Source organism: Hemiscyllium ocellatum, chromosome 5 (assembly GCF_020745735.1).
Source record: "Hemiscyllium ocellatum isolate sHemOce1 chromosome 5, sHemOce1.pat.X.cur, whole genome shotgun sequence".
Taxonomy (NCBI): domain Eukaryota; kingdom Metazoa; phylum Chordata; class Chondrichthyes; order Orectolobiformes; family Hemiscylliidae; genus Hemiscyllium; species Hemiscyllium ocellatum.
In genome coordinates, this window is record NC_083405.1 from 24,987,106 (window position 1) to 25,012,448 (window position 25,343).

The window sequence follows — 25,343 nt, forward strand, 5'->3', positions numbered from 1 at the left end:
GAGAGGAATCTCTTAAGTGTGTACAAGACAATTTTCTGATTCAGTATGTGGATGTACCTACTAGAGAAGGTGCAAAACTTGACCTACTCTTGAGAAATATGCAGGGCAGGTGAACTGAGGTGTCAGTGGGGGAGCACTTTGGGGCCAGTAACCATAATTTGATTTGTTTTAAAATAGTGATGGAAAGGGATAGACCAGATCTAAAAGTTGACATTCTAAATTGGAGAAAGGCCAATTTTGATGGTATTAGGCAAGAACTTTCGAAAGCTGATTGGAGGCAGATGTTCGCAGGTAAAGGGATGGCTGGAAAAGGGAAGCCTTCAGAAATGAGATAATGAGAATCCAGAGAAAGTATATTCCTGTCAGGGTGAAAGGGAGGGCTGGTAGGTATAGGGAATGCTGGATGACTAAAGAAATTGAGGGTTTGGTTAAGAAAAAAAAGGAAGCATATGTCAGGTACAGACAGGATAGATCGAGTGAATCCTTAGAAGAGTGTAAAGGAAGTAGGAGTATACTTAAGAGGGAAATCAGGAGGGCAAAACAGGGACATGAGATAACTTTGGCAAATAAGAGAATCCAAAGGGATTTTACAAATTTTTAAGGTCAAAAGGGTAACTAGGGAGAGAATAGGGCCCCTCAAAGATCAGCAAGGCGGCCTTTGTGTGGAGCCACAGAAAATGGGGGAGATACTAAATGAATATTTTGCATCAGTATTTACTATGGAAAAGGATATGGAAGTTAGAGACTGTAGGGAAATGGATGGTGACATCTTGCAAAATGTCCAGATTACAGAGGAGGAAGTCTTGAAACAGTTAAAGGTGGATAAATCCCCAGGACTTGATCAGGTGTACCCGAGAGCTCTTTGGGAAGCTAGAGAAGTGATTGCAGGGCCTCTTGCTGAGATATTTGTATCATCAATAGTCACAGGTGAGGTGCCGGAAGACTGGAGGTTGGCAAACGTGGTGCCACTGTTTAAGATGGGTGGTAAGGACAAGTCAGGGACTATTTCCTGAAGAAGGGCTTATGCCTGAAACGTCGAATTTCCTGTTCCTTGGATGCTGCCTGAACTGCTGTGCTTTTCCAGAAACACATTTTCAGCTCTGATCTCCAGCATCTGCAGACCTCACTTTCTCCACTATAGATCAGTGAGCCTGACCTCGGCGGAGGGAATCCTGAGGGACAGGATGTTCATGTATTTGGAAAGGCAAGGACTGATTTGGATAGTCAACATGGCTTTGTGCATGGGAAATCATGTCTAACAAACTTGATTGAGTTTTTTGATGAAGTAACAAAGAAGATTGATGAGGGCAGAGCAGTAGATGTGATCTATATGGACTTCAGTAAGGCATTCGACAAGGTTCCCCATGGGAGACTGATTAGCAAGGTTAGATCTCATAGAATACAGGGAGAACTAGCCATTTGGATACAGAACTGGCTCAAAGGTAGAAGACAGAGGGTGGTGGTGGAGGGTTGTTTTTCAGACTGGACGCCTGTGACCAGTGGAATGCCACAAGGATCGGTGCTGGGTCCTGTACTTTTTGTCATTTACATAAATGATTTGGATGTAAGCATAAGAGGTACAGTTAGTAAGTTTGCAGAGACACCAAAATTGGAGGGGTAGTGGACAGCAAAGAGGGTTGCCTCAGATTACAACAGGGTCTTGACCAGATGGGCCAATGGGCTGAGAAGTGGCAGATGGAGTTTAATTCAGATAAATGCGAGGAGCTGCATTTTGGGAAAACAAATCTTAGCAGGACTTATGCACTTAATGGTAAGGTCCTACGAAGTGTTGCTGAACAAAGAGACCTTGGAGTGCAGGTTCATAAATCCTTGAAAGTGGAGTCACAGGTAGATAGGATAGTGAAGAAGGCGTTTGGTAAGCTTTCTTTTTTTGGTCAGAGTATTGAGTACAGGAGTTGGGAGGTCATACTGTTGCGGCTGTACAGGACATTGGTTAGGCCACTGTTGGAATATTGCGTGCAATTCTGGTCTCCTTCCTATTGGAAAGATGTTGTGAAACTTGAAATGGTTCAGAAAAGATTTCCAAAGATGTTGTTAGGGTTGGAGGATCTGAGCTACAGGGAGAGGCTGAACAGGCTGCGGCTGTTTTCGCTGGAGCGTTGGAGGCTGAGGGGTGACCTTTATAGAGGTTTACAAAATTATGAGGGGCATGGATAGGATAAATGGACAAAATCTTTTCCCTGGGATTGGGGAGTCCAGAGCTAGAGGGCATGGATTTATGGTGAGAGGGGAAAGATATAAAAAAGACCTAAGGGGCAACATTTTCATGCAGAGGGTGGTACGTGTATGGAATGAGCTGCCAGAGGATGTGGTGGAGGCTGGTACAATTGCAACATTTAAGAGGCATTTGGATGGGTATATGAATAGGAAAGGTTTGGTAGGAAATGGGCTGGGTGCTGGCAGGTGGGACTAGATTGGGTTGGGATATCTGGTCGGCGTGGACAGGTTGGACTGAAGGGTCTGTTTCCATGCTGTACATCTCTATGACTCTAAGTAGACTAGGCATCCCCAAAACTAGTTTTTATGATGATAGTGAGCAGAGTCTTGGCCACTGATAGGAATAACCTGCATGGACCATTTATGAAAGTTTTCCAAACAGTTAGCACATTTCAGTAAACATGTGATTGCTGTATCAGAAGATGTTGTTTCTGAATTAATCACAAGACTTTTAGTTTTCCATTGTCTAACCCACAGGACTAACAGAGTATCAGAAAATGATAACTTGAAAGTAATTTGCCATATTTACTTCACAGTTTCAGGTCTTGACCTCCTGCTCTTTCAAATCTGCAGAGTCCCCAACGCTTCCCAGTGAATTGTACAGCCATGCTACTGGCATATTTGCACCTGGGAGGCACATGTAAAATAGGACGATGGTAAACGATCCGACTTTCTACTCAGTCACAGCTCCCCTGCCCATCAAATGGAATACTTTTGGGAAAGTGGAGCATCGTGCAGCCTGTTCCCTCACAAACCAATCAATAGCCAAATTAAATGTCTGTATACAGACCTGCTGTAATACAAAGTAAGGCTGAGAAAGGTGCAACGAAGAAGGCAAGCCCACCATTTTATCATCCCAGCTATAAAAATGGGAAGGAAGGGCGTAATCTCCACTAGTGGCTGCTGTATTCCAGTTGAGGTTCCCCTCTCCCAGGACATTCCTTCCCCTTTCACTTTAGCCTCTTAAACCTCACTGTGCCTCCCATTCTTCTCAGGCTTTCTAAAGTCTCTGATTCCTTCTTGACAATCAAACATGAACTCACCGTAGACTGGTATACATTTTGGTCTTCCTTCTCAAGATGTCTTGTAGTCTCAGCAGTAGCCAGTGCTAATCCTGACACTGCCAGGACTGTTCAGAAAGAAACTTTGAAGATTAATTCAAGAGTAAAAGGGCAAATGGAGCTGAAAACAGAGGGTAATGTGAAGTTTAAAAGAGCAAATGTGTGTGTGTATGTGCTTGTGTACACATTCAATTTCAAATGTTAATAAAAGAATATTAATGCAACTTCAATATTATTTTAAAGATTTGTATTCTATGTTGAAATATATGTCTTTTTTGTAGTGTTTAGATTTTAAACTAGTGATATTTTTGTGTAAGGTTTATAAATTAATTCGGTCAATCCTTCCAGAACCATGAATTTTACAGCAGTTGTGTCAGGGAGCAGGTGACTGCAAGGATGCCAAATGTTAATAGGAGTCGAGATTGTGATTTGGAAAAGCACAACAGGTCAAGCATCATCCAAAAAGCAGGAGAATCGATGTTTCGGGCATAAGCCCTTCATCAGGAATGAGCCTCAATCTTATGCCCAAAATATCTATTCTCCTGCTCCTTGGATGCTGTCCGACCTGCTGTGCTCTTCCAGCATCACACTCTCGACTCTGATCTCCAGCATCTGCAGTCCTCACTTTCTCCTCCGTGATAACAGGAGTTTGCTAACACTGAGGAGGTTTACCACGAGAAAGAAAAAACCAAGCCATCAGAATACAGATTTTGCAAGCATTTGTTTTGATATCGTCAGATGTTTTGGTTCAGTTTGATGGAGACTTAATTGGGTTTGGAAGTTTGTGCAGTTTATCCTAGACAAGAATCTTGTTCAAAGCAGTTAAAGAGAGTGAATGCCCCCAGTGAAAGAGTGCAGTTTGTGAACCATCCCTTTGAATTTTGCAATAATTAAAAGTTGAAGGAAGTTTAGTCTCTCAGTTGTGGGAGTATTCAAGGAAAAAGACTTCACAATCTACACAGCAGCAAGTGAGAAGGAGCAGTTAAGTCAAATCTATAGACTGAATAGGAAGAAAAAAGTTATTGATGAAGTGTGAAGGGATGGTTAAAAATATTGGACTTTTTTTGCTGTGTTTTGAATCTTTCGAATTTTATTGTGTTTGGATTGCTTGGTTTGTTAAATTTTATCTTTATTCTTTGTGTACTAAATTTCTGTTTTATAGTTAAAATCACATCTGCAGCCTTGTGTGCTTATGTTTCAATGAAAACATGAACAAATATGAGCAATCAAGCCAGGTATCATTTTGGCATCATAACTGTTCTACCTCTTCAAATGTAACTTTGTCTTCTGCAATTCCTGGAAAACCACCGCCAATATCAAGTAAATACATCTGAAATCCAAGATGAATCTGTAAAATAGGGAAATAGGTATCCAATTTGGACATAATAAATAATGATCAAGCATCAGATTTTCTCTGGTTTCTCATGCAATTATACACCACGGTTAATGGGATTCACAATGTTGATTCATCACCTCCATATCAACCCTCATTGTTTGTAAATTTAGTGGATGGTTATTGCAGTTGGTTGCCCTTCTTGTTGCTAATACTCTTTCATTTACCTCGGCTGGGTTCAGCAACTGCAATATAATCACCTGGATTTATCGTTAATGTAAAATTTACTGTTTTTGTCTCAACCACCAAGTGTTGTAGTTTCAAAGTTCAAGAGGTTATAAAGTTTGTTTTTTTAATAATTGTAGCAAAAGGATCATTATAAAATAAATGCACCGATTACTAAAATGACACAAACGTATCATTGAAAATTTTTTCTTGTTCATCTTTCAAATGAAACTCCAAGTAAAACATACCCCAATATCAAAGACAACATGTGCATCAGCTATAGCCTGAGCAAAAATCTTTGGATCAGTACAGCCACTTCCAACATGAAAACTGTGAAAAGAAGAGATATCATCAAGCTCCAACTGAAATCCAGGACTTTTAAAATTTGTTTCATGAGATGTATGGTTGCTGGCTTGGCCAGTATTTATTGCCCACCCCTAATTACCCAAGTGTTGATATGGGCTTGGAGACAAAAATAGGCCAAGCTGGGTAAACATGGCAGAGTTCCTTACCCAGAATTTGTGAATTAGATAGGTTTTGCAACAATCAATAGTGTTAAATTGTCAGCGTTAGACAAGCTTTTTTATCGCAGATTTTTATTGACAACAAACATCACTCTCTGTCATAGTGAGATTCAAATCCATATATCCAGAACATTAGTAAGAAGTTCTGGATTACTTGTTCAGTGACTATGCCACCACCTAAGGAATGTACAGACATTCATTTTCTCTAAATGTGTTCAGCATCAGCGTACGGTTTGACTGGAACTCTTAGCCACACATATCATTTCTAAACTCAAATGTAACTTGTACCTGCCAGCAGTGCACACAAAGATGCCCAAATTCCCATATTTCAAAATATAGCACACTGTATTCGACCTTAATCTTCTCCATCTATTTCAGAATCCTACTTTCCTCGAACTACACCCGCTGCATATCAGAAATAGAGGGCTGCATTTTACAGACAGAGTCCAGAATCAGACCTCAAGTAGTTTTCTGGATCCAAGTTTGCTCATGGTCATTGTGCAGGAGGCACCCAATTACTGTTTCATCTCTTCAGTTATCACCCAGCTCAGGATGGCAGCCACATTCAAGAGGCAAAAGCTTCATTGACAGACCCTTTTAGATGGACCTCCATCAGCTGTCAATGTGGCTGTAGGCAGATTGATTAATAACTAAGCGTACAAGACTCTTTGTGGTCACGGAAGTGCAGATCAAAGAAGCAGCGTAAACTACCTCGAATTTATGTTAGGAGGAGTAAAAATTGCGAGAAGTGTATTATTTCTGGAGAACAACAGGAGGAAGCTATCCAGCCCGAGTAGTAGGGCACACATGACTAAAGGATGTTAAAGGAGTGAGAGGTGACAGTGTGTGATCAGTATCTGCATTAAATGCAGGAAGTCCCTCAATTCCTCTCTGATATACCACAAACTGAGTAAGATGCTGGGCCCAGTGACAGTCATGAAGTAGCTGCATGATCTGAACCTCACCACCTAACAAAGGAGCAGTTCTCGGAAAGTTTGTGATTTACATAATCCTGTTGGACTGTAACCTGGTGTCATGTGACTTCTGACTTGGACTTCACTGAGCACCAATTGGATTTCACAACAGCCATTGCATGTGTGACCATGTAAACCTCACCTGAGGGAAGGTCTCACTCTGCTGCAGCAGTTTGAGAACATTGACTACTTGCTTGAATTAATACATGCAAATGTGTCTTGTGATGATCAATTAGAGATTATTGCAGCCTTAAAGACTCTTGATCTTTACACAACAGGGATAAAGAGTATGTAATACTGGCCAGAGGAGTGGGAATGGGCAGCTAACCTCACAATTTTAATGCTGAGAGGGGAAGAGTGTTTACCTGTAATTGGCTTCTTGCAATAGGGCCTCGTGTAACAAGGCAATAAAATAAATAATTTTGTAGCATTTGCACATCATCATTGTAAATGGTGCAAATCTTGTGATTGAAGCAGCATTTTCCCACAAAGAGGGAATAATAACACTGATAAACTCTTACCTGGTGTATGTAAAATCATAAAAGCGACCCAGTAAATTCAAGAGTACATACAGATAGGCAATCAATGCTGGCTTTGCCAGCGATCCTCACTTCCCATGAAAAAGAATTAAGAATGAAAAAAAGCAAAAATATGTGTCCTACCTAACACCAATGATGTCCAAATTCAAAGCCTTTGCATATTCCATTAGCAGTCTGCACTCACTTAGTGATGCTCCAAACTTTTCACTCAAGGGCGAATGGGATGTAAAGTCATTTACAGCAATGCGCACAACCATTCTGAAACAGCAGTCGGAAAATGAATTTAGCAAAGAATCATCTCAAACATGGAGATCAAACCAAAATGAATGACAGTGTTTATTACCTAGCATGCCTCTGTAATGTCTCTCATATTGATTTCTGCTCATCTTACAATGCGCATTCCTGAACAACTTGCCTGTCTGTCAAAATGTTGGCACCTCTTACATTTATGCCATGTTTAGAAAGCTACTGTCCTCCTGGATGAGCACTGGCAATCCAAATTTGCGCAGCTCAAACAGAGGTGCAGTGGTAACATGGCAGAGAAGAGTTATTAAACTGGAGAGGGCTCAGAAAAGTTCACCAGGATGTTGCTGGGAATAGAGGATTTGAGATTTAACAATAGACTGGATGGGATGGGAATTTTTTCCACTGGAGCTTAGGAGGTTGTGATTTAAGATCATAAGACACAAGAGCAGAAGTTAAGCCATTCAGCCCATTGATTGTGCTCTGCCATTCAATCACGGCTGATAGATTTCTCAACCCCATTCTCCCTCTTTCTACCCATCACACTTGATCCCCTATCTATCTCAGTCTTAAATACACATAATGACCTGGCTTCCACAGTCTTCTGTGGCAGTGATTCACCATTCTCTGACTGAAGAAGTTTTTCCTCATCTCCATTCTAAAAGCTCTTACTTTTATTCTAAGGCTGTACCCTTAGGTCCTAGTCTCTCCTACCAAAGAAAGAATTTTCCCTGCTTCCACTCTGTCCAGCATTCAGTATTGTGTAAGTTTCAATTAGATCCCCCCTCATCCTTCTATACTCCATCGTGAATAATCCCACAGTCCTCAAATGTTCCTCAGATGTTAAGCTTTTCATTCCTAGGACCAAACTCGTGAACATTCTTTGAACATGCTCCCAGGGCCAGTACATTCTTTCTGAGATATGGTACCTAAAACTCCGCACAATATTCCAAACGTGGTCTGACCAGAGTGTTACAGAGCCTCAGCAAAGCATCCCTGCTTTTATATTCAAATCCTCATAAACTTAATGCCATCATTGCATTTGCCTTCCACTACTAACTCAACCTGCAAGTTTACGTTGAGAGAATCCTGGACCAGAACTCCCAACTCTCTTTGCACTTCACACTCTCAATTTTCTCCCCACTGAGAAAATAGTGGGGATGCCTCTTCTTCCTACCAAAGTGCATGACCTCACACTTTTCCATGTTTTACGCCATCTGCCACTTCTTTGCCCACTCTCCTAACCTGTCTAAATCCTGCAACCTACCTGCCTCCTCAATGATACCTGTCCCTCTACACATCTTTGAATCTTTTGCCAACTTCGCCAGAATGTCTTCCGTTCCTTCATTTAAATCATTAATGCATTAAGTGAAAAGTTGTGGTCCCAACACTGAACCTTGTCACTGGCTGCAATCTTGAGAAAGATCCCCTTATTCCTACTCTCTACTTACTGCCAGACATCCAGGCTTCTCACCATGCCAGCACCTTGTCTCTAATACCATGAGCCCTTATCTTACAGAGGAGCCTCCTAAACTGCATCTTATCAAAGGCCTTCTTGAAGTCCAGATAGATAACATGCATCGACTCTCCTTGGTCTGACATGCTCATTACTTCCTCAACGTTATGGTACTTTTACGTAACCACCTGATGAAGAGACAGCACCTCAAAAGCTACTGCTTCCAAATAAACCTGTTGGAATATAACCTGGTGTTGTGTGAATTTTATCTTTGTGCACCCTTGTCCAACACCGGCATCTCCAAATCAAAGAATTCTATCAGATTTGTCAGGCATGATCTTCCCTTGATGAAACCATGCAGAATTTGCCCAATTTTACCATATTTCCAAGTATTCAGAAATCTCATCTTTCACAATGAATTTCAGTACCTTACCTACAACCGAATTTAGGCTGATCAGTCTGTAATTTTCCATCTTTTGCCTTACCCCCTTTTTAAACAGGGTTGTAACATTCACAATTTTCCAGTCCTCTGGGACCCTCCCTGATTCTAGCAATTCCTGAAAGATCACCACAAATACTTCCACTATCTCTTCAGCTATCTCCCTTAGAACTCTGGGGCGTAGTCCATTTGGTCCAGGTGATTTATCCACCTTCATGTCATTCAGTTTTTCTAGCACCTTCTCCTTGGTGATGGCCACCATACTCAGTTCTGTCTCCTCACTCTCTTGAATGCTTGGGATATTACTCATTTCTTCCACTGTGAAGACTGATGCAAAGTCTTTGGTTCCTCAGCCATTTCCTTTTTTCCCACTAATATGTCTCCAGTATCAAAACCAGCGATCCAGTGTCCATTTTAGCCTCTCTTTTGGCATTTATATATCTAAAGAAACTCTTACAGTCTTCCTTAATATTATTGGCTCGCTTACTTCATATTTAATCGTCTCCCTCTTTTTTTGGTTGCTCTAAAGTTTGTGAGAAGATTTGTAGCTCGGGTGCTCGTTCGCCGAGCTGGGAGTTTTTGTTGCAAACGTTTCGTCCCCTTTCTAGGTGACATCTTCACTGCTTGGGAGCCTCCTGTGAAGCGCTTTTGTGCTGATTCCTCCAGCATTTATATTGGTTTGAATCTGCCGCTTCCAGTTGTCAGTTGCTGTCCGCTGCAGTGGTCGGTATATAGGGTCTAGTTTGATGTGTCTGTTGATAGAATTCGTGGATGAGTGCCACGCCTCTAGGAATTCCCTGGCTGTTCTCTGTTTGGCCTGCCCTATAATGGTGGTCTTGTCCCAATTGAATTCGTGTTGTTTGTCCTCTGAGTGTATGACTACTAGGGATAGCTGGTCGTGCCGTTTCGTGGCCAGTTGGTGTTCATGGATGCGGGTTGTTAGCTGACTTCCTGTTTGTCCTATGTAGTGTTTTGTGCAGTCCTTGCATGGGATTTTGTACACTACGTCGGTTTTGCTCATGCTGGGTATCGGGTCCTTTGTCCTGGTGAGTTGTTGTCTGAGAGTGGCTGTTGGTTTGTGTGCTGTTATGAGTCCTAGTGGTCGCAGCAGTCTGGCTGTCAGTTCAGAAATTCTCCTGATGTATGGGAGTGTGGCCAGTCCTTTGGGTTGTGGCATGTCCTCATTTCGCTGTCTTTCCCTAAGGCATCTGTTGATGAAATTGCGTGGGTATCCGTTTTTGTTGAATACCTTGTATAGGTGTTCTTCTTCCTCTTTTTGTAGTTCAGGTGTGCTGCAGTGTGTTGTGGCCCTTTTGAATTATGTCCTGATGCAACTTCGTTTGTGTGTGTTGGGGTGGTTGCTTTCATAGTTCAGGAATGCTCTGTTGCTTTGTTGATCTTTGTAAGCTTCCCAATCTTCTGGTTTCCGCCTTCCCCTTTGCAACAAAGTAGGCTTTCTCGTTTGCTTTCACGCTATCCCTGATGTCCCATGTCCGCCATGGTTGCTTCATCCTCCCTGTACTGTGCTTTTTTTTCCTGGGGATGAATTTCTGCTGTGTCTCCTGAATTACTCCCAGACACACCTCTCATTGCTATTCCACTGTCTTTCCTGCTTGGCTCCTCTCCCAGTCAATTTTACCCAGCTCATGCTTCTATAACTGCCCTTATTCAACTGTAATATCGTTATCTCTGATTCTATCTTCTCCCTCTCAAATTGCATCATAAATTCAATTATTATCACTGCCTCCTAAGGGTTCCTTCAACTTCCGCTCCCTAATTAAGTCTGCCTCATTGCACAACACTAAATCTAGTCTTGCCTGTGTCCTGTTTGACCCCACCAAATATTGCTCAAAACCAATCTTGTAGATATTCCCCAAATTCCTTTTCTTGCAATCCACTACCAACCTGATTTTCCCAGTCCACCTGTATACTGAAATCCCCCATGATTACTGTAACTTTGTCTTTTCTACACATCTTTTCTATCTTTTGGGTGTGTCTTGCACCCCAGCTCCTGACTACTGTTTGGAGGCCTGTACATAACTCCAACTATGTTTTTTTTAACCTTTGCAGTTCCTCAATTCTACCCACACAGATTCTACACCATCTGACCCTACTTCATTTCTTACTATTGATTTAATTTCATTTCTTACTAATAAGGCAACCTCACCCGGCTGTCACCAGCCTATCTTTCCGATAGGATGTATATCCTTGAATATTCCGCTCCCAATCCTGATCTCTTGCAGCCACATCATACTTGCCAATTTCAACCATGCCACGAGCTCATTTAGCTTGATCCTTATACTGCGTTCACTCAGAGAAAACACATAGAACATAGAACAGTACAGCACAGTACAGGCCCTTCAGCCCTTGATGTTGCACCTGCCATTTATCCTACTCTAAGGATACCTACATACCCTTCATTGTACAGTCTTCCATATGCCTATCCAAGAGTTGCATAAATGTCCCTAATGTATCTGACTTGACTACAACTGCTGGCAGTGCATTTCACACACCCACCACTCTCTGTGTAAAGAACCTACCTCTGACATCTCCCCTAAACCTTCCTCCAATTACCTTAAAGTTATGACAGACACTTCCGCCATGGGAAAAAGCCTCTGACTGTCCACTCTATCTATGCCTCTCAACATCTTGTACACCTCTCATCTTTCTTTTCTCCAATGAGAAAAGCCCTAGCTCATCAACCTTTCTTCATGAGACATGCCCTCCAGTCCAGGCAGCATCCTGGTAAATCTCCTCTGCACCCTCTCTAATAGGTCCACACCTTGCCTATGATGAGGTAACCAGATCTGAACACAATATTCCACATGTGGTCTAACCAGGGCTCAAAAGAGCTGTAGCATAACCTCACAGCTTATAAACGCAATCCCCCTCCAATGAAAACCAACACACTATACACCTTCTTAACAACCTTATCAACTTGGGTGGTAACTTTGAAGGATCTATTGACATGGACCCCGAGATCCGTCTGTTCCTCCAGACTGCCAAGAATCCTGCCTTTAACCCTGTAATCTGCATTCATACTTGACCTTCCAAAGAGAATTACTTCACACCTTTGCAGGTTGAACTCCATCTGCCCAGTTCTGCATCCTGTCAATGTCCTGTTGCAATCAGCAACAACCCTTCACACTATACACAGTGCCACCACCCTTAATGCCATCGGCAAATTAACTAACCCACCCTTCCACTTCCTCGTCCAAGTCATTTATAAAAATCACAAAGAGCAGAGGTCCCAGAACCCATCCCTGCAGAACACCCTGGTCACTGAGCTCAAGGCTGAATACTTGCCATCCAGCACCACCCTCTGTCATCTATAGACCAGCCATTCTGTATCCAGATAGCCAGATTTCCCTGTCTCTTATCAAACTATGGTTTTCCAAGTTATCATAAATCCTGTCTCTCAGAATCCTCTCCAATACTTTGCCCACCATTGACGTAAAACTGACTGATCTGTAATATCCGTAATTATCTGTAATCCCTTTCATGAACAAGCATCACCACCCTCCCGTCATTTGGTACGTCTCCAGTGGACAGTGAAGACGCAAAGATCATCAAAGGCGCAGCAATCTCTTACCTCACTTCCTGTAGTAACCAAGAATATATCCTGTCTGATCCAGGGGATTTATCTATTCTGATGTTTTTATAAATTATCAGCACATCTCCCTTCCAAACATAAACCTGTTCTGGCATATCAGTCTGTTTCACGTTGTTCTTAGAAAAATCAAGGTCCCTCTCAGTAGTGAATACTGAGCAAAGTATTCATTAAGGACTTCTCTACTTTCTCCGACTCCGAGTGCAAGTTCCCTCCGCTATGTATGATCAGTCCTGCCCTCATTCTGGCCATCCCTTGTTCTTCACATAAGTGTAGAACACCTTAGGGTTTTCCTTCATCCTACCTGCTAAAGCATTTTCATGCCCCGTTCTAACTCTTCTAAGTCTAGTCTTCAGTTCCTCCCTGCAATCCCCATTCCTGTCCACTAGGGGAGCAAAGCTCTTGAACCTGTTGAACAAGGACAGGGGAGGACTCTCCTGCACCTCTATCTCTTGGACCCCTCTGCCTGTCTCACTCACAGCCACACCCTCCTGTCCTTGACCATAGGACAATTTGGAGTTAGTTAGTCTAAGAGGTGTGACTGTCTCCTGAAACACAACATCCAGGTAACTCCTTGATATGTGACAATGTTTGAAGCTTAGACTCCAGCTGATGACTCTGAGCAAGATTTCTTCCGGCAACCAAGATTCACTAGAGAGCTGGTCACTGGGAACTTCAAATGGGATCCACCAGCTCCCACATCACGCAGAAACAACACGTCACCTGACCCTCCATCATTTTTTTAATTGGGAATCTTTAAAAAGAACTTAACTGTTTTTATATCTCTACAAGGGTGACTTTGTAGAGGTTTATACAATCATGAGGGATGTAGATAAGATGACTACCAAAGAGCGTATTTTTAAGGTGAAGGAGAAATATTTAAAAAGACATGAGGGGCAACTTTTTTGACACAGAGAGTGGTTAGTATGTGAGATGAACTGCCAGAGGAATGGTAAATGCAGGTACAGTCAGAAACATTAAAAGACATTTGGTTAAGTACATGAATTGGAAAGGTTTGGAGGGAAATGGGCCAATTGCAGGCAGGTGGAATTAGTTTAGTTTGGGAACATAGTCAGCATGGACTGGCTGGAGTGAAGGATCTGTTTCTATGCTGTATGAATCTATGGCACTCTGTGTAGAACATCAATACTTCTTGATCTTTTGGAGAATGGAGAAACAGAGAGGTTGGAAATATCAGACTCTCTGGATTCTTGGCTGCTTGCAAATGTCTCTGCAAGTTCCAGCTAAATGGGGAGAGGTAGAGGAATGAAGGCTTATGATTCTATCAAAGTGCAGCTGATGAGTAACTATCCCATAAATTCATGTTTTGCTGGGTTGCCATCATCCAGCAAGCTGTTTGTCCTGAAATCTATGCCATTAATTTTGATATGTTCATATTCATCTATAGCAATTTCCCCAGGTGGTTTCCTCTCCTGTATCCTGGGAGCTGGCATATATCTCCCTACCCCAATACTGTATGCTCCAAGCCCATGTCACCCTCACTGCTATTTTAAGTTTGCCAATTTACTGTCTCTCCAACTTGCTGTTCTCACAGGTTCATCAACGACTGCTCACCCTCATCACGCTTCTCATTTCCTTCCCTTTACTTCCCCCTCATCCAGCTCTGCCAGCATTGCCCCTGCTGGCAGAGCTGGATGAGGTGGAAGTAAAGGGAAGGGTGGATCCCATTGTGGGTTCCAGTGACCAGCTCCTCTCACACCCCAGCATCTCACCATGTCAAGTCTGCCAAACTCTCCAGCCCTTCTTCTTTTATATGTCTGCCACTCAGCCCCACTATCAATCCATGAACATGCTGACATACCAATTTCAATGCCAAGGAGACCTTTAAATTATTTGTCACCTTGAGCATGTCATGTCAGTGAATTTCACTCGGAATCTGGAGGCCACCTTGGAACAGGAGAAAGAGGAGGCAGGGGACTACGGAAGCAGCAGGCATTCACTCCCGACAGACTGTTCAAGAGGGCTTGTGGAAACTCTGCTCCTCATGTAATAACTTCCTTTTTGCCACTCTCACTCCATTCTTTTACTGTTTTGATTCCTGTAAATTTTCTTGCATGTTGGCTGCCAGTGTCTTCTCAAATCTTTTCTTTACTGTTTTTGCAATATTATACTGTTTTCCTTATATTTCTATACTCAGTGATAGTGGAGTATCACATTAACTTCATAATCCCAGTTTAGGGAGAAAGTTGAACAGTCAAACTGAACTTTCACTCCTAAATTGAAAGTTTTCATACCGACTTTAAGGGATGTGATCTGATCATTGGCACCCACTGTTCAGTAGCAAAAGTCAAGAATGACAACTTAACAAGTATCATAACTTGCAATTACATAGTGCCTTTCAAAACAGAAAATATCTCAAATCATAGAATCCCTACAGTGTGAAACAGGCCCTTTGGCCCATCAAGTCCACACCCACCTTCTGAAGAATAACCCACCCAGATCTATTATCCTACCCTATTTTTCCTATAGTTACCTCTGACTAATACACCTAACCTACACATCCATGAACACCATGGGCAAGTTAGCATGGCCAATTCAACTAACCAGCACATCTTTGGATTGTGGGAGGAAACCAGAGCATGCAGACACAGGGATAATGTGCAAACGCCACACAGATGTTCACCTGAGGCACACAGACATTCGCCTGAGGCTGAAATCGAACCTGGGTCCCTGGCATTTGAGCAGCAGTGCTAACAACTGAGCTACCATACGACCCCAGTGTGGAGGATTTGTAGTGGAAGATTTTGGTGAAATGTCAGAAAGCATTTTGAGAAGGGTTTACGAAGAGGGGGAATGTCGTGAGGCATAGAATTTACAAGATAGAGTTCTAGAAAATAGAACATGACAACTGATGTTTTCTGCCATTTGTGACAGGGAATACAGAGAACTGTGCATACGAGATTGGAATTGAAGATGTGAAATCTAATGCGACCTGGATTTTTTCATTTGCAGTTCAAAATTATGATACAGGAGCAGAATTAGGGTGTTCAGCCCATCTTGTCTCTCCTCCATCTTTTATTCATGACTGGTCTGATTCTTAACCACATCACCCTGCCTCCTCCCCAATAACCAATCTATCTCTGTCTCAAATACACTCAATGACTTGGTGTCTACATCCTTCTGCAGCAATAAGTTGCACAGATTCACCACCACATGGCTGAAGCAGTTCCTCTTCATGTCAGTTCTAAGGGTCATCCCTTCACTCTGAGGTCATGCTCGTGAGTCCTAGTCTCTCCTACTAATGGAAACATGTCCACATCTAGTCCATCCAGGCCTCTCTATAAGTTTAAATGTGATTTCTCCCCCTCCCACCTCATCCTTCTGAACTCCATGAAGTACAGACCAAGAGTCTTCAACTACAGCTCACACCACAAGCCTTTCAACCGCAGGATCATTCTTGTAACCTTCCTCTGGACCTTCTCAAACGCCAGCACATCCTTCCTTAGATAGAGGGCCCTGAAATGGCTCACACTATTCCAAATTTGTGGTCTGACCACAACCTCAGCAATACATTTCTGCTCTTATATTCTAGCCCTCTCGAAGTGAATGCTAACATTATATTTGTCTCCTAACTGCCAAATGAATATAAGTGTTAACCTGAAGAGAATCCTGAACTAGGACTTGCAAAGCCCATTGTACTCTAGTTTGTCCTCATTTAGAAACCACAGTGTATAACCTCAAACTTTCCCACACTCTCTTCCATCTGCCACTTCTTCACCCACACGCCTAGCCTGTCCAAGTCCTCTTGTAATGCCCCTGCCTCTTCAACATGACCTAACCTCTAACCTTTATGTTATCTGCAAATATAGTGACAATGCCCTCAATTCCTTTGTCCAGATCATGAATGTATAATGTGAATAGTTGTGGTGCCAACACATACTGCTGTAGAACTCCACTTGTCACTGCATGCCATCTTGAATAAGATCTCTTTATACCCACTCTCTGCCTTTTACCATTCAGACAATCTTCTGTCTATGCCAGTATCATACCCCTCACACCATGGGCTGTTATTTAGCAGCCTCCTGTGCAGCATCTTTTCAGTGCGGTGAGTGAGTTCGTAGTCCCGAACAAAGTTTCTCATGCTTTCTTTAGTTTTCATCTATTTTAATTATGCAACTGAGCTGTTGTATACAATTTACAGGGAACCCTGTGATGGGAAGACAGAAGTCCTCAGCAATGGTGAGACCTCCTATATTATATGCATCTGGGAGCATGCCTAGTTGCATTGCATGCCTAATGCTGGAAGCCAGGTTATACCTCTTCAACTGCCGTGCTTGACCCTGAATTTAACAGTGATGTAGATGAAAGGCAAAGCAGCTGCTACTTCCAGGTCAGAGATCTGGAGGTGCTGGACAGGAGGGCTGTTCTTGTTTCTGCAGACTGATAAGGAAATCATGTCAACAGACCCAGCCAGGCTGGACCCAAACAGCAGCATGTGTTAGTGAGAACATCACCGATGTCCTGCCCTCTCTGAGGATACCTTCTCTTTAACTCTGCCAATGCACATCTTAACTGGTTTGGCAAGAGAAGAGCCCAGTCACTCATTTGGATATCGGGACAGTCCAGCAGGCAATCGACCCACTCAGTCTCATTGTGATGTGCTGTGCAACTCTACCATTACCACCAGTATTAAGCCATTCTAAAAAATGCACAATCTTTCATGCATCTTCCACAACTAAACCCCTTTCTTACGCAAGCAGCACCGGCATTCAGCGAACTGCTGCTTAGATGAGGCCTGCACTGAGCAACCTCAGCTCTGGCTCCACCTTCAGGAAGCTAATGAACCGTCAGAGGATGCACTGGGAAACCTTTCACCTGCATCCTCCAAAAGCTCAGCAAATTTCATCTCATCTTTGTAGATAAGTCTAGTCAACACAATCTGGTGATTACGCCATTGATATCTCTCAGCAGCTGGTCAAGGAAGGTCTCTGACAGTCACAGACTGCCAGAGGATTGGTACACCTCCCTCTTGCTGCTGTTTCTATAGTCTACATACCAACAAGAATGTGCCTATAGCTGGCCAGGAGACTGTTAGCATACCTGGGCCATCTCGGCTAAAAGGTATTGGTGGATGACCTATAATATCATCAAGTTCAATAGGGTAAACCACAGAGGAAACTCCCTCCGTGCTGATACACATGACAGCATTCACGCCAACTAGTCCACATCAGAAGAATTGAAGCTGGCCTTTGAATCCTGTCCTTATGTATTCTTCAAAGTGAAAAACACAATGTGCCAATATTTTGGAAATATATTCTGCAGGAAATGGCTTGCTGTTTAACTTATTGTCTTTGTAGTTTCAACACCACAGACTAGTCTGCTTTGGATTTCCTCTTTCACCTTTGAAGGAACATTGTTGGAAATTCCTTTCACATCCACAGGTGTGACATTTTGTGGGTATCTCTCTCTGCAGACAGCTATGTATTTTACATCTACAACCATTTTTGGCTGTACAAGCCCTCTTTTAAAAACATATTTGGAATTACAAGTGAAAAATTTCACCAGCACTTCAGGGCTGTGATCCATGGTCATGACCTGAGCATTGCTTATCTCTCATATAGACTGGAGGAAGCTTCAAATGTCAGGTATCCTTAAATACTGACATTGAGGACAGCAGCCAAGGTGTTCACTTTTCATGAAGAAATCATGGAAGCTAAACACAATCAGTGGAGACTTTACTGGGGCTTAGTCAGACATACCAACATATACACCCACCTCATGAGTGAGAATACAGAATCAGTAATGATATCTGCAGTGGAGACTACATTTTCTGTCACAGCTTTCAAGGCAGACCACTGGCATTCAAGGTGGGGAGATGTATAATGGGCAGTTCACAGATCCATTCACCTCAGTACAATTGTCAGCCAAGAGCAACTGGACAAGCTGCTGCATCTCACAGGTTTAATACTGCCCTGGAAAATGCTGAAAGCATTTCAAATTTAGCCGTCTACACAAGATGTAAAATCTGAAGGGTTACTGATGATGGAAGAGACAAAACAAAATTTCTCAGGATTTCTGACAACCTGGTGGCAATGATTCTTGAAATGATACTCCGATATCATAGCTAAACAGATGTAAGAGCTACATATACTTAGATCCATGCAATGTTATTGAACTGTCTTACTACTTTTCCATAATGTTCATGCAATGTATCCATGTGCGGATATATCTGAAAGTAGGATCAGATGAGTGGTTCATGTACTCAATCAGATGGATGTCAAGGCATTTATTCAGCAACATGAAAGGTCAAAGATGGCTAAATAATAACAGCAAGGATCTCAGTGCTTGGGCTGCTTGACTCTCTTCAACAAATGAGAAGAACTTGAACAGCCTGGGGGGATCCTCTGGTCAATGCAGTTCACCTCCATTATCCTGACTTTGGTCTACATCCCACCCAATGCCATAGTGAAGAGTTCACTTGATAAAATATACAATGCTGCCAACAGTCTTGACATATAATTGCTTGAAGCCTTGTTCATCGTAGTCAGTGACTTCAACCAGACCAACCTGAGAAATGTGCTACTAAAATTCCACCAACACCTCTCCTGTCCTACCAGTCATCCAAACATCCTTGACCATTGCTTCACAACCATAAAAGATGCCTACCCTCTATTTCCTGTCCGCATTTTGGAAAATCAGAAAACAATGCTGTGCTCTTCCTCCTGATTTATAAGCAGAAATTGAAGCCTGAGGACACAGTACAGAGAGTATTGCAGTGCAAGGCTGAGGAAACAGAAGGGCTTCTATGGGACTGCTTAGAGTCAGTGAACCGTGCCAAAGTCAAGAATTCAGTGACTAACCTAAACAAGTACGCCATTACTATTACAGAATTCATTAGTCAGTGTATAGTTGACTGGATGCTGAACTTGTTAATTCAGACATTATTTGGATTAACCTGAATATTTACATCCAGGTACAATGTTCATAAGCCCATCAGAAATGCCAAGAGGCAATAACAAACTAAGCTTGAGATCTAGTCTAATCACATGGACACCGACCATTTTATGCCTAGGCTTATGTATCATTGCAGCTACAAAACAAAATTATACAGAATCATGGGCATCAGTTCACCCCTACCTGAATGCATTCTACGCTCACTTTGAACTTAAAGACAGTGAAACGATGTCACCTGTCCCACTAACTTTGAATGCACCTGTTCCTATTAGATTGGACTTCTTCAGGGTGAACCCACGGAAAGTGACCAGCCTAGATGAGGTGCCCAGCTGTGCACTCAGCTCTTGGGTGGACCAGCTGGCTGGAGTATTTTCAGACATTTTCAACCTTTCCGTAGTACGATCCTTAGTAAATCCCCACCTGCTTCAAGAAGACAACCATAATCCCAGTGCCAAAAAAAAACATACAGCATGTCTCAATTACTCCCTCAATATTGCTCTGACATCCATAATTATGGAGTGTTTTGAGACGTTGGTCATGGCTCACATCAACCCCAATCTCCCAGTCTCTTGATCCTTTGCAATTTACCTATTGGCGCAACAGGTCCACGGCAGACATTATCTCCCTGCCCTTACACTCATCCCTGGAACATCTGGAGAACAAGGACACCTACGTCAAGTGCCTACTAATTGACTTCAACACCATAATCAATACCATAATTCCAAACAAACTCACTTCCAAACTTCTTGTAATTGGATTCTCAACTTCCGACCAACAAACCTCAGCCAATAAGGAGAGGCGACAACACCTCCTCCCAAATAATCTTCAAAAACCGATGTCTGTTAACAAGACTGTGTAGTCAGCACTTTACTATTCTACTTATGTACACAGGACTGGGCAAATTCTGCACCAACTCTATTTACAAGTTTGCTGACAACACCATCATTGTAGGTTGGATCTCAAACATCGAATAGACCAAGTACAGCACGTAAATAGAGTGCTAAACAGCACTGTGAAAAAAACACAAATTTCTCCATCAATGTCTGTAAAATAAGGGAACTGGTCACTGACTTCAGGAAGCGGAGTGGAGGGCATGACTCTGTGCATCAATGATGCTGAGTTGAAGGTGGTTAAGAGCATCAAGTTCCTGGGAGAAATCATCACCAACAATCTGTCTTTGTCCACCCACGTTGACACTATAATCCAGAAAGCACGGCAATGTCTCTACTTCCTCAGGAGTTTAAGGAAATTCGCAGGTACATAACGATTGTTATAAATTTTTTGTAGGACGATAGAGAGTATCCTGCCTGGACACGTCATAGCGAGGTATGGCAACTGCTCTTCCCGAGACCGAGAGAAACTACAGAGCGTTGTTTTAATCCATCACGCAAACCAATCTCCTATCCACTGACTTCATCTATACTTCCCACTGTATTGCTAAACCAAACAGCATAATCAAAGATCCCCCGGCATCCGCTTATACACTCTTCAATCCTCTTCCATCGGGCAGAAAATATAAAAGCTTCTGTTCACATTTGAAAAGATTCAAGAACGGCTTCTTCTCCACTGTTATCTAACATTTGAATGGACATCTTTAAAGGCATAGAGTCAAAGAGATGTACAGCATGGAAATAGACCCTTCGGTCCAACTCATCCATGCTGACCAGATATCCTAACCCAATCCAGTCCCATTTGCCAGCACTTGGCCCATATCCTTCTAAACCCTTCATATTCATTTACCCATGCAGTCACCTTTTAAATATTGTAATTATACCAGCCTCCATCACTTCTTCTGGCAGCTCATGCCATACATGCACCACCCCCTGCATGAAAAAGTTGCCCGTTAGGTCCCATTTATATCTTTCTCTTCTCACCACAAACCTATGCCCTATAGTTGTGGACTCCCCCATCCCAGGGTAAAGGCTTTGTTTATTCATGTCCCTCATGATTTTATAAACCTCTATAAGGTCACCCCTCAGCCTCTGATACTCCAGGGAAAAAAAAGCACCAGCCTATTGAGCCTCTCCCTTTAGATTAAATCCTCCAACCATGGCAACAACCTTGCAGACAATTTCTGAACCCTTTCAAGTTTCGCAACATCCCTCCGATAGGAAGGAGACCAAAATTGCATGCAGTATTCCAAAAGTGGCCTAACCAATGTCTTGTACAGCTCCAACATGGCCTCCCATTGCTGTGACCAGTAAAGGAAAACATACCAAATGCCCTCTTCACTATCCTATCTACCTGGGTTTCACTTTCAATGAGCTATGAACCTGCACTCCTAAGTCTCTTTGTTCAGCAACACTCCCCAGGACCTTATCATCAAATGTACAAGTCCTGCTCTGATTTGCTTTTCCAAAACGCAGCACCTTGCATTTATCTAAAATGAACTCCATATGCCACTCCTCAGCCCATTGGACCATCTGATCAAAATCCCATTGTACTCTGAGGTAACCTTCTTCGTTTTCTGTAAGTGTGTGATCCTGGTGTCACATAGAAATGTGTCCATCTCCTGTCTGACTGTTTAGTACTCCCCACAGTCACAAGCTGCTTTCGTTTCCATCTGCTCCAAAAGCTCCAATCCACAGAGAGAGGCTAGGAGCCTGTAACTGAGCTCCATGGACCTCGTGCACCAAAATGTGACCTACATAGAGATTGTCAGCCCATAGGCTCATGCTGACGTCATTGTGCTCTAAGAAAATAATATGAAGTGGATAGTCTGGCAACTTTCAAAGAAGCACTGAAGTTGTGAGTGCTAAGAAGACAAAGTAGGAGACAGTAAATACATGACCATTTTAATCAGAAAATTTCGTGTCAAAAATCTTTGCACATTAATGTGACAGACCATGAAGGGACATGCACACTAGAATGAGCCATCCACATCAAAAATACAGCAGACCAAGAAAAAGAAAAGTCCATCCCTACAAGAAAACTTCGACAAGCTCACACAGAAGAACACCACAGAGAATTCAGAAGCTTGGAAGAAGAACCTATCAGACCGACCACTAACAAACACGGAAAAAGCCATCCTAGTAAGAGGATGTACAGGGGTGTAGACAAAAAAAGGACTTCTTCGCAGCATTACCTGATAAATACAGTCCGCCGATTCTGAAACAACAAGCCCAAACAAGTAAACACAACATAGGCAGCAACTCTAGCCACACTACCATACATCAAAGACATCTGAGAAATGAATACCAGACTACTCTGACCCCCTGACATCCTGGTAGGCCACAAACCTACCATCACACTGAAACAGCTACTAGTGAATCTAAAGGTCCCTACACCAACAACTAGCAAAATAATGTCATTTTCAAAATACCCTGCAAAGACTGTAAAAAAACACTACATCGGACAGACAGGCAGAAAGCTAGCCACCAGGACACATGAACACCAACTAGCCACCGAAAGACATGACCCACTATCACTAGTATCCTTACAAATAGCCAAAGAAGGACATCACTTCAACTGGGACAACACATCCATACTAGGACAGGCTAAACATAGACACGACATGAATTCCTAGAGGCCTGGCATTCAAACCAGAACTCCATAAATAAACACATTGATTTAGACCCTATTTACCAACCTCTGAGAAAAAGAACTGGAAATGATTTCACTCACCTTAACAGACCAAGACACATAAATAGAAAGTGGGACATAATACCAGTGCTTCACTGGAGTCTCACTGATGATGTTACCTATCATGGTGACAAAACATCTGAAAACAAACCTGCCAGCTCAGCAAGCAAACTTACAACTTGAAGCTCAACCTGAACTAACAAATCTTCTCAAAATTCACAAATGACCATTGCAGCGTGAAAGATGAATGACTGTCGCTGTGTACAAAGTGATCTGTCAGACATTTAAGTCATTGGTGTCATTGAACTCCAAAGTGTTTAAGGGCTTAAGTGGTGTGTGAGTTGGTCCCACAGCAGGCACAATGAGGTGATGAGACTGATGGTTTGTGAATACAACTTGCATGGATGTAGATTCAAGGAAGATGATGGCCATACAGCATGCAGCAGTGTAGTTCAGTAGAAGTTTATGATAGCCAAGGCAAGCATTCTACAAGCTGGAGTCACTAGGTACCCCGTCCCAAATTATCTATTGAGAATTTGCACCAATGATTCCTTAGTGGAGGAGAGGAGGATTGGAAGTGAGGTCTGAATAAGGTGGGATTTTAATGAGGTGCAGATGCATGAAAATATTTTTCCACCTTTCGTAACACTGATCAGGCCACAACAGAGAGAAAAACTCCACTAATAGTTACTGTTTACTGATTCAAGGTGTTGCAGCGATATGTAAATAAGAATGATTACAATGCATTTAATATGTTCTGCACAAAGAGCAGAGAAGGTATGCAAGAACAGGCATATATCACAGAACTAAACTGAAATTGCTGAATTTAACATGCAATTCAGGCAGACAGAGAGATGCTGCCAACTTACTTGGCAGTTGGATAGATCATTGCAACTTTGAGCAGTTCATCTTTGTTATCAAATGTCATCATCTGCACTCCACGGCTCACAGCATATTTAATATGAGAGACCTCCTTGCAGGGATTTGCATAAATGATTCTCTCTGCCGGTACACCAATATCTAATATTGTCGCAATTTCATTCTGGTTGGGAAAAAAAAGCAAGTTAGTTTACATAGTAAGCAGTGTTGTTCCTAGTTTTGAATGTGCATTTGCCACATATTAGAGCCAGGGAAAATAATTTGAAAGGGATGTGGAAACCATAGACTCAGCATTCACAATACGGTGATCTAAATGAGTGGTCACATGGGGCCTCGGAGTCATGCACCATACAACACCTCAGGGTCTGCTTTACTGTGGTAATTCCTTTTGATGAGATGTAATGAAAGGGATATGATGTGAAGCAAGTATTGGAGATGGTATGTAATCGATTGTTCTTCCGCATTATATATCCTCCACAACAGGCAGCATCTTTAAGAAAACAATTTCAACTTAGAAAGCCAATCAGGCACTGTAATCCTTTTTTGATTGGTAGGTTTATCCAGGGTTAAACAACAACCTTTGCCACTATGATAACTATAGTGATTGTAACGAGGTGAATCAGGTAGGTTTCATAGAATGAGTTCCCAATTTGGACTGTTAATCTGGTCCATCAAGGAGCCCTGTCTGATAGATAAAATCAGGAGTGTTAAAGGTTCTGTTCACTCTGAAAGCTGTCTGTAAGGAAGCTGGATCAGTGTCAAGGACTCTCCACATATAAATGAAGGGTGACTTGGTTACAGGATACCAGCCTTTGCAGAGTTATTTCAATAAATTTCTTTAATAAGTTCAACAATAGATGTGAACTTTTGTTTTTAATTCATTCATGAGATGTGAATGGTGGTAGCTAGGCTAGCACTTATTGACATCTCTAATTGCAGTGAAGAAGGTGGTGGTGAGCTGTCTTCTTAAACTGCTGCATTCCTCACGGTGTTGGCACACACTATTCATACTAGTTGGAAGAACACTGCAGAATTTTGACCCACTCACAGAGAAAGAACAGCAATGTACTTCTAAGTCAGGATGGTGTGTGGCTTGGAGGGCAACTTGGAGACAGTGGTGTTCATAAACTTGTTGTCCTTGCCTGTATCGATGATACAGGTTGTGAGTTTGGATACTGCTAATTCACCTAGCTTTTCCTAATCTCTACATTCTTGTAGACTGTAAGATTGTGTGATTTAGACTTTGGCCTGCAAGTCAGGCTAATTAAAAGTAACAGTGAAAATTTTATTTGATTAAAGAATCTCAAACTTACACCTTCTCGATA

The 25,343-nt window shown here is 42.3% G+C and overlaps 1 protein-coding gene across 3 annotated transcripts in view; it reads right to left on the reverse strand.

The window, feature by feature from the left end:
- The window catches only part of LOC132815632 (ornithine decarboxylase-like), a 67,397-nt gene that overhangs the window by 12,373 nt on the left and 29,681 nt on the right, over positions 1 to 25,343 (reverse strand). For all 3 annotated transcript variants that reach the window (XM_060824588.1, XM_060824587.1, XM_060824589.1), the window contains exons 5-8: positions 24,009 to 24,181; positions 7,018 to 7,152; positions 5,106 to 5,187; positions 4,564 to 4,647 (exon numbers count right to left, since the gene is read on the reverse strand). In XM_060824588.1, the coding sequence (XP_060680571.1) occupies positions 4,564 to 4,647; positions 5,106 to 5,187; positions 7,018 to 7,152; positions 24,009 to 24,181 (474 nt within the window). The remainder of the gene's footprint in view (positions 1 to 4,563; positions 4,648 to 5,105; positions 5,188 to 7,017; positions 7,153 to 24,008; positions 24,182 to 25,343) is intronic.